Source organism: Sinocyclocheilus grahami, unplaced genomic scaffold, assembly GCF_001515645.1.
Source record: "Sinocyclocheilus grahami isolate Dianchi unplaced genomic scaffold, SAMN03320097.WGS_v1.1 scaffold34.1, whole genome shotgun sequence".
In the NCBI taxonomy this organism is placed as follows: domain Eukaryota; kingdom Metazoa; phylum Chordata; class Actinopteri; order Cypriniformes; family Cyprinidae; genus Sinocyclocheilus; species Sinocyclocheilus grahami.
Window position 1 is genome coordinate 446,139 of NW_015505213.1, and position 10,870 is coordinate 457,008.

Consider the following 10,870-nt stretch of genomic DNA (forward strand, 5'->3'; position numbering starts at 1 on the left):
AATAAGTGAGGCCGTTTTTATGATATATATATTTAATAATATCCACTATAAACTCTTGTCACCACACCAGACAAAGACAGATGTTAGGTTCGGTTTAGGTCAGATTTACAAGGGTTTTAATGTAATATGGTGAACAGTTTAGTTCACTAAAAAAATTTAAAGTGTCATTATCTACAGTCTATGGTCATTATTCAACTCTCATATTGTCCCAGATTCATCTGTGGAACACAAAAAGTTGATTTTATTTTTTTTAACTATATTTGGCAAAGTTCTTTTCAATATAATGTGAATGTGAAGTGAATGTCAAGCCTTTTTAAAAAAAAAACGACTAAACCACAATATAGTTGTATCATAAATGAGGTTTTCAAACTCAGGGGAGTGCTAAGGGGTTGGGCAATAGGCTAAGTTCAGAGAAAAACAGTGTTAAATCTGTAATGTTAAATAATAAGATTAATGGTTTAATCACATAATAGTTTCATCTTTTAGAGTTTGAAAGAACATAGAAACTAAATACTTTAGAAATAATATTTTATTACTTTTAATGTAATTGTTTCGCAGTATAAATGGGGTTTTGTACACACACACACACACACACACACACACACGCAGTCTGGTCAGCTATCCTTGTGGGGACTCTCCATAGGCGTAATGGTTTTTATACTGTACAGACCCTATATTCTATTGCCGTACACCAACCCTACACCTAAACCTACCCCTCACAGGAAACTTTCTGCATTTTTAGATTTTCAAAAAACGTAATTCTGTATGATTTATAAGCTTTTGTACCTGTGGGGACCACAATTTAGGTCCCCACCGTGACACGAGTCCCCATGAGTCTGTGTGTAGTCAAGTCCCCACCAGAATATATAAACCTGTACACACACACACACACACACAAATATATATAGCTGAATTTTAAATTTTAGGATAGGGTCCCTCACACAAGATCACTGAAGCCTGAAATCCCCTGGTCTGTATACTTTTCTCTTAGCTTAGCTTTTTTGTTATATCAGCAAGCTCAAAGATATTGTCAAAAATATTTACTGTTTCATCAACTTTCACAAAACCTATTGCTTTCACATAATAGGCTAATATAAAATGTATTTCCAGATGTTGCTTTCATAAAATAGTAGGCTTTATTTTTGAATGACACCTAAAGGACAAATAATTTCTGAAACTTAATTTCTTCCCAGTTACTAAAAGAGTGTTTGCTATAGAAGACCAGAACATATTTAATTAGGTCTGAAAACATGTTGCAACCTCACGTTTATCTGTCATAAACTTTGCACTTTGACAGATTTATGTTCTGTATCCAGATCTGCTCTGCAGAAAACCTCATCAGATGTTCTCTGGAAGACAGTATTGTACGTTCACTTCAAACACAGTGACTGCAATAACACTTTCTCACTCTTTCCCCACACAAGATGTTGTGGCTTAGATAAGTCTAAATGTTAAGAGAAGGACTCAGCGGAGAATGTCTGGAATGCCTGGTAGGGCCGTTGGTGTTTTTAAGAGGAGGGCAGTACATTTGTGCCAGCATATGAGAGGAAAGAAGCTATGAAAGGGTCAAGTTTAAATTACATTATTAATTAATGTGAATGTCCTGAATGTGAGAGACCATAAGAAGTAATTTGGTTTTATAGGAAAAGTGTCTATATTCCTTCTGCGTCAGCAGGGTGGGGGCAGATTTGCTTTAAAAAGTTAAATAAAAAGAGCTGTATGTATAATTAGCTGTTAAGTGCTTGCTTTGCATCCAAATAGATGATCTTCAATGTAAATTAGACCATTGTTTGCGGAATTTACCTTGTCTTGACTATTTGCAATCTCACCTCACATTGATGAAAAAACCTTCTTAAAAAGGATAAAGTGCTACAAATATTTCAAATATATTAAAATAAAAAATAAACCTAGACAGAAAGTCCAAGTCCATTTTTACCAATTTCCTAATTGACCAGGAAGTCATGGCTATTATGTTTTTACATAAACTCATCAAAATAAGTTGAGCAATTTCAACTTTTTTGGACGTTATATGAAATCCAACTTGATTTTTAAATCAGTTTAATGTAATTTACGTTGAAATCACTTGTACAAGTTGATTATACTTAAAAAATGAAGGTAGCAAATGAAGTGGTTTTTATGTTGGTCATTTTTACAGCTTAAATTGTTTCTACTTAAGATTTACTGTTAAACCTTAGTCTAGAAAGACTGTTTGAAAGACTGTTGTCTAGAAATGATCTTAAAGTAACATTTATGTCATTTAATTCAACAACTGATATGTTTCAAATTTCAGTTTGGTATAACATGATTTTAAACTTCAAGTCTGTGCAAGGGCATCTCAGGCATGCCGAAACAGACTTGACTGACTCATGATCTAAAGGCATGCAAATTGTGAAATAATTAAAAACTTTTGTTGATTGCTTCCATGCCACCCTTTCAGGGTGTTCACCATTTGCATTCTCTTAGTCTTCAGGCAGTCGAATTACAAAGGCATTACACAAGCCGTCTTCAGGTGGCACAGAACCGCCCAATCTTTTATTCTTACCCCAAAGCACTTAAACCAAGAAAACAAAAGCTGATTGGCACTGTGGTTAGCGTGGTAACATTTAAACCTTTTAGTCACTATAGCAACTGTTGTTAGCAACTGGTTATCTTATTTGCTGATGAACTGAGTTTTATGACAGCCAACTCAGTGAAATAGACAAACAACTAAAAAGTCAATATGAAGTCTTTAAAATATATCACCTTAACCTTTATAGTCTGTCACATGCACTTGGACGTTTGCCTTATGAGTCATGTGGATGCTTTGCTCATATTTATACACTGAACATAGACAAACAAAAACAGACTGACAACTTCCAATATCAATTACCAATATCAGTAAAATATGAGGGAAAACAAGCACATACTCTACATATCAAATACAGCTTTCAAATGAGAATAGGAAACATAAAACAATATTTTGTTACAGTGAAAATACTGCTGTGAAAGCTATCTGTGATGTTTCTTGATAAGATTATGTAGGGATTCCTTTAATACTCCTCTCCTTCTTCCTCTCCCTCTTCTCCGATGCTGTCTGTTCCCACTTCTTCGTAATCCTTCTCCAGGGCAGCCATGTCTTCTCTGGCCTCTGAGAACTCACCCTCCTCCATTCCTTCACCCACATACCAATGAACAAAAGCTCTCTTGGCATACATCAGGTCGAACTTGTGATCCAGACGAGCCCAGGCTTCAGCGATGGCTGTGGTGTTGCTCAGCATACATACAGCTCGCTGCACCTTAGCCAGGTCTCCTCCAGGAACCACGGTTGGTGGCTGGTAGTTGATGCCAACCTTGAATCCAGTGGGACACCAGTCCACAAACTGGATGGTACGCTTGGTCTTGATGGTGGCGATGGCAGAGTTGACGTCTTTGGGAACCACATCTCCACGGTACAGCAGACAACAAGCCATGTACTTGCCATGACGAGGGTCGCATTTCACCATCTGATTGGCTGGCTCGAAGCAAGCATTGGTGATTTCTGCAACGGAGAGCTGCTCATGGTAGGCTTTCTCTGCGGAGATCACTGGGGCGTAGGTGGCCAGAGGGAAGTGGATACGTGGATACGGCACCAGGTTGGTTTGGAACTCGGTCAGATCTACATTCAGGGCTCCATCGAAACGCAGGGATGCTGTGATGGAGGAAACGATTTGCCCGATCAACCTGTTGAGGTTTGTGTAGGTGGGGCGCTCGATGTCGAGGTTTCTACGGCAGATATCGTAGATGGCCTCGTTGTCCACCATAAAGGCACAGTCGGAGTGCTCGAGGGTGGTGTGGGTGGTGAGGATGGAGTTGTAGGGCTCCACCACCGCAGTGGACACTTGAGGAGCTGGATAAATGGCAAATTCCAGTTTTGACTTCTTCCCGTAGTCAACAGAGAGCCGTTCCATTAGGAGGGAGGTGAACCCAGAGCCGGTGCCACCACCAAAACTGTGGAAGATCAGGAAGCCCTGGAGCCCAGTGCACTGATCAGCCTGCAGGATTACATGAGTTATTTCTACAATCACTGGCCAGGATTGTTCTACTTTAGTTCTACAGTAAAGTAGACCCTAATTCAACACCCAAGATAAAGCCAACTTTTGACCCCAAGATTTTCTTACCAGTTTGCGAGTCCTATCCAGCACCAGGTCAATGATCTCCTTGCCAATGGTGTAGTGCCCACGAGCGTAGTTGTTGGCAGCATCTTCTTTACCAGTGATCAGTTGTTCAGGGTGGAACAGCTGGCGGTAGGTACCTGTGCGCACCTCATCTAGAAAATCAAATTGCGCCATACATTCACATCAGATTACTCTTGATTCGATGCACGCTAAATTGGGGGAAAAAACTAAGACACTTCTTCACTGTAGAATTGAATTATACAAAGAGAATCAGTTTCATTACCAATGACAGTGGGCTCCAGGTCAACAAAGACAGCTCTAGGAACATGTTTTCCAGCACCAGTCTCACTGAAGAAGGTGTTAAAGGAGTCGTCGCCCCCGCCAATCGTTTTATCACTTGGCATCTGACCATCTGGCTGGATCCCATGCTCCAGGCAATACAGCTCCCAGCATGCATTGCCCATTTGCACACCTGCCTGGCCGACATGGACTGAGATGCACTCACGCTGGGGCGTAAATGAGAAGCATGTTTAAACCTACTAAAAGTAAAAGTCTCTTGGGAAAATGTAGTTTTCTATTTTAATTTTCATAACACAAACCCAAAACCAAAACAATCAAAATTCAGACAAAATTCATTGTTGACAAAAGCAGAAATGAAGACTAAGACCATTCATTAAAAGTCAAGTACATTTGTTCAGTATTATAAATAATGCATCAGACAAATAAATAATTTAAAACATCCTACCATTGTAGAATTTTCCTCTGGCCAACGTCAAGAGTTCGGTTGAGAAATGTTGTGTATGTTCTCTGTGACAATATCATCACTATATAAAGAGCAAGCTGATGCCACGGTAACATGGTTTGTTGTTGGCAACTTGAAGGGTTAAGCCCAATTATGTGAATGTTAAATGACCGCGGTGCACTAACAAACAGGCCTAGTCACATCCCAGTGCTTCTTGTTTCCTGCAAAAGACACTCTTAACAGGCCAACACTCGTCCACTCACCCACAGCCATTAATATTTAACCCTGCACTGGTGGATCACATCTTTGGTGAGGTTTATATCACCAATGTAAGGACCATCTAAAAACTTAGGGGGGAAGAGAGTGAACTTAATCTATGTTCCAACACCTTTGACACACACACTGTGATTAACTCTAAAGGCCTGTTCACACCAAGAATGAAAACTGTAACGATAACTAATGATAACTATATTAGCATCCACGCCAACAGACAATAACATTATGCTTATTCTAAATGCTTAAAAATTGAATGAATCTTTGTTGGCTCACATTGTTGTCAATTAGCTGGAAAAGTGATTCCAGCGATATTGAACGTCTGTCATTATAGTTGTAGTGTGGACTCTATTCTCTTGGAATTAGAGCGATTTGTAAAGCATTGTGGTTATATTTAGCATTTTTGAAACGTGGCATGTAAATGGCCTGCACTGTTTTTAATATGGCATGTTTGTTTTTTTACCCTCGTCTTCTTCATGTGTTTTAGTATTTTGTGCATTTATCCAGTTACACTCAAAAGTATACTATCAGCCAAATCTACTTCTCTAAAAGCTTTCTCTTTGTTTCTGTCTCTACATAAGTGGTGCAAACTGTCCCCAGCTCACCCGAAGCACTTGCTATGTCATATCTGTACACTAATTAAGTCTAAACTATTGTTAACCGACTGGGTGGCCATGGAGCCCAGGAACAAACATTTCTCATCTGTTCCCATGACAATAAATGCACATGAAACCAAGTTAGACTGGGGAGGCTGGAGCTTTGTTTAAATTGTTAGTAGATGTTATAATCAGTGTTATGTATTCTGAAGTTCATAGACTTACATTTCTGTAAGCCAATGAATAAGGTTATTAAAGTGCTGTCAGTTTACTATTATTTTGGTTGGTAATATCACATATATCCCATAACAAAGATGGATTTATGAAGTGAAATGAACAAAAGGACACTATATAAGTTCAGTATGATTTTAATTTTAATATGCTTTTTGAAGGCTTCTTGATAGGGTGTTTCTTACAGAGAACTGCATGTTAAGACATCCTAAGCTACCAAAATGCTGCAGGACATTTTCCCTTTCTGATGAAATGTATATATATTTCATGTGAAATGTCTCAAGTTTTAAATATCAGAACCTTAACCATTCAGATATTTGGAGTCACTTTCAACATTCACACATTTTTCATTCACGTGAATAGACTAGACCTCTTGCAGCTGTTTGCTCAAAGGCCTGATAAATATTTTAATATTCAAAACCGATTCAAATATAGAGCTTACCAGGTAAGAAAATTACAGCTCTGCTATGTAAACAGGTCAGAGAGAGATATTATATAAACTCAAGATTTACAATGCCAGAGTCGACAATACATAAGAGTTCACAAAATAGCAGCTAATTTACTCTACTTGGGAGATTCTACACTGTTTTGGCAAAAGCGGATTCCCTGTACATTTGATAACAGATTAAGCATTAAAACAGGGGCCCGATTTTGTAGCATTTCAACCAATCCATTTTAGCCAGGTGCTAAATGTGCTGAATACTGAATATAAGTCATTGTCATTTCTCAACGATGCAGTGCATTATTTATCCTGATTTAATTAACATAGAAAACAGAATTTTAAAAAGATTAAAACGAGACGTTAGTGTATATATTACTATTGAAAATGGCAGTGGTAATTCATCAAATGACAGAGAAGAGTGTTATAATCAGGCATATAACCAGATGCGGGTGCAGATGAGCACAATTTTACCTTTTTAAATAATAAATTTGGCCCAGATTACAGTGGTGGAGTGATACTGTACTATCTCAGTAAAGTATGTGAATAAATCTCGCTCAGTTCATTCAGTGTTTCCACCCTGTCAGTGCATCACAGGCTACATTTTCCCAGATCAATATGTCCAGATCAAAAAAATCTATATTTTTGACATGATTTTCTATTTTAAATATTAGTAAGATCATGAAAATGAGATGTTTGATCTTCTCCAGTTTTTTAAGAATAAAGCTTTTGTGCACCCGTCTAAAAGGAACTATAAAACATTCATGCAACCATGACAAATGTTGAAATTGTTTTTAAAATACATTGCAAAATGTGTTTCAAGCAAACTGTTGTTCATACAGTACAACACAGTGGTTTGTCCCATTGTATCATTTTCATAATCTTTGGTGGCATATACCTGAAGACCTTTATAACAGAACAAAAACGTAAATATTATGATGTTTTTGATCATAAAATTATTGAGATGAACCCCTCACATGCAGTGCAGTGCTAGAAACCCTATCTAGGGAACAACATGTTAAACTATTGTAAGAGTTGAAGGGATGGGGCTCTACATGTACAGGAGACTCTAGAGATAATAAATCCAGCAAAAGAGTCCTTTGTCCCTGATTTTAAAGTCAACATGAAATGGAGTTTGTACTTCCCACGTTTTTCCTAAATAAAACAGAATATACTGGACTTCAGATCTTGATTGGTTTGAGACATCAGCAGGCTATGCAGGAAGCCAACCTTTTTTCCCACCAGATATTTTACTTAGAGTACAAATAGTGTATTCTATTTACACTTTGTGTGAAGAGCATCTGTCACTCTTTGCACTTGTATACACTAAGAAATGCTGGGTTAAATATAACCCAGCGCTGGATTAAAAAGGGACAAACCCAGCTATTGGGTTGTTCTGACCCAGTGGTTGGGTCCCTTTTTAACCCAGCATTTTTTAAAGTGTACAAGATGCTATTTGTTTCTATTTATACTTGGTGGAAACAGTATCTAACACATTTTTTTATTTTACAGTATGTGGAACAAGCACTAAAGAATTGTGCACAGTAATTTCATGTTGACTTTAAGCAATAGAGTAAAAGATTTCACTGAGATACATTGATTGATGTGTGTCATATTGAGTTTAGGGCAAAAAATCTGATGCTTTATATCTTCCCAAAATGGCCCATTGACAAAAACCAATCAAATCGGCCCCAGTCTTCATCCCTATTAGGGATTTTTTAATTATGTCTATGGCCATGTTCACACTGTAAAGCTTCAGGAGTGACAACCCATTAAAATACGGGACTGAATCCCCTAAATGATCAATTCATGTGTGTACTGAGCAGAACTCAGTGCTGAAATTGCGACGACTGCCACCATGGTAATCTTAAAGGGGTCATACTATGCGATTTCAATTTTTCCTTTCTCTTTGGAGTGTTACAAGCTCTTGGTGCATAAAGAAGATCTGTAAAGTTGCAAAGACTAAAGTCTCAAATCCAAAGAGATATTCTTTATAAAAGTTAAGAGTCAACCACGCCTACCTAAAACGGCTCGTTCTAACACGCCCCCACATATCTACCTCACTATGTGGGAAGATTTGCATAACGCCGCCCAAATGTTCACGCAAAGAAAGAAGGCGTAACTTTTATTCTCGCTGTAGTATTGTTGTTGCCGCCATGTTGTCAAGGCGCTGTGTGTTTGTTGTGAAAGCGAAACTACTCTAGCCCGCAGTGTGTGACGCTGTGTGACACATTTTATGGAGGACTGTTTCCTGAACCTGCAGTTCTGCATGGGTCTGTGCTCAAAGGCTGTTCTATAAATTGGGCAGTTCCAACTTTGCAAGGACAGTCTGGCACTTCTGACACATTTCATTACACCAAATACTCAAAATAATGTTCTTTTTAGCAACATCATATGACACCTTTAACGTTTTGGAGTCTTGCCTGTTTGGTATCCGCTATTTTTGACCAAAGTAATACTACAGCAACCAAATACACATTACATTCAACAATTTTAACAAAATCACTGTTGACAGAGGCATTGTTTATTTTTGAAAGTCTGCTTCACAGAGCATGTTCTTGCAGTGTTGCCATGTCCACTTATTATCAGCGTATTTGGCCTTATGGTTTCGCTCATAAAGTGATCCAGTTTATGGTGCAGGTTGCAATATTTTCTCTTATTTCCAATATAAATCATTTGGATTTATTTAGGTTTATTTTTTACTTGTTCTTGTTTGCAGTTTTTTTCTAGCAAGACCTAGCAACATATGTAAGTCAAGGTGCTAGGCGTATCTGCTTCCCTGTGACTTTCTTGCACTGTGCATAAAGCAGACTGACATATCTAGTTCAAACACATCATTAACATCTAGTTGTTCTCTTCAGTTGTATACAAACTGCGAAGAAGTTTTGTAAATGTGGTTGTCACTCCCGTAAATTACTGAACTGTGTGGACAGATCAGGATTAGGCTTTAAAGGATGAACTGACAAGTGAGTTTAGCTGCAGTGTGTACATGGCCCATATTACTTCATGAAGTTGTGTAAAGCATGCTGCTGCAAATATCATCTAATGCCTTTTATTGTTTAGTCTTACCCCAAGTGACCACAGTATATAGAATAGAGCTTTTTTTCTTTTCTTTTTTTTTTGCTTGAGGAGCCCTTATTTTTGGAGATGTTAGACACTCCATAATTTTTATTCCATAGTAAGGACAGCTCATACAATACATTTAAACTGAGCTACTTTAATGCCATCTCTGAACTTTCTACCACGACTCTGCTGTTCTTCGGCTGGTTCTTCCTGTATACGTTGATTGACAGATGTCTCGTCCAGTCAGCGGTGAGTAATCCCAAACCAATGGCGCTGTCTCAAACTATACCTACCTCTTCCGGTTTGTCTGATTTGTCATTGTGTTTTCTGACTTGTTAATTTGTTTTCGGATTTGTCATTGTGTTTTCTGACTTGTTATAATGTTTTCTGAATTGTTGTTGTGCTTTCTGAATTGTTATTTTGTTTTTTAGACTTGCATTTGTAATTTGTTATTTTGCTTTCAGAATTGTGATTTGCTTTGCACTTCTCGGCAACCGTAGGAATGCAGTGTTTTCTTTCTCCAAACATAACGCTGCTCATTTAAACCAAAATGTTCTATTTCTCCAGTATTCCTCTGGCTTGTTCACATGATCTTTATCAAACTGCAGATGGGCAACAATGTTCTTTTTGGAGAGCAGTGGCTTTCTTCTTGTGACTCTACCATGCACACCATGGTTGTTCACTGTTCTCCTGATGATGGACTCATAAACATTCATATCAGCCAATGAGAGAAAGGCCTTTAGTTGCTTAGAAGTTAGCCTGCAGTCCTTTGCAACCTAGTGGACTTTTACACGTCTTGCTTTTAGAGTGTTTTATGTTGGTGGAGCACTCCTGGGGAGGGTAACAATGGTCTTGAATTTCCTCCATTTGTACACAATCTGTCTGACTGTGGATTGGTGGAGTCCAAACTCTTTAGAGATGGCTTTGAAAACTTTTCTAGCCTGATGAGCAACAGCAACTCTTTTTCTGAGGTCGTCAGAGATCTCATTTGTCTGTGCCATGATGCACTTCCACAAACATGATCAAACTTTGATAGATCTCTGTTCTTTAAATAAAACAGGGCACACACTGACACCTGATAGTCATCTCACTGATTGAAAACACCTCTGAACAGATGGACTCTAATTTCACCCTAGAGATCTAATTTCATCCTAGAGATTCACATACTTTTGCTACTCACAGATATGTAATATTGGTTAATTTTCCTGAATAAATAAATGACAATATTATATATTTTCACCTCATTTGTTTGATCATCAACGAATCCTGAAAAAAATATTACATTTACATTTAGTCATTTAGCAGACACTTTTAACCAAAGCGACTTACAAATGAGGACAATGGAAGCAATCAAAATCAACAAAAGAGCAATGATATGCAAGTGTTATGACAA

General features: G+C 37.9%; 1 protein-coding gene across 1 annotated transcript; it reads right to left on the reverse strand.

The window, feature by feature from the left end:
* Positions 1 to 3,005: 3,005 nt before the first annotated feature.
* LOC107581392 (tubulin alpha-1A chain-like) lies at positions 3,006 to 5,626 on the reverse strand. The gene is made up of 4 exons (XM_016266951.1): positions 5,612 to 5,626; positions 4,417 to 4,639; positions 4,137 to 4,285; positions 3,006 to 4,010 (listed from the first exon to the last, which is right to left on the reverse strand). The coding sequence occupies exons 1-4, from the start codon at positions 5,624 to 5,626 to the stop codon at positions 3,030 to 3,032; spliced, it is 1,368 nt and encodes a 455-aa protein (XP_016122437.1). The 3' UTR covers positions 3,006 to 3,029.
* Between the last annotated feature and the right edge of the window lie 5,244 nt (positions 5,627 to 10,870).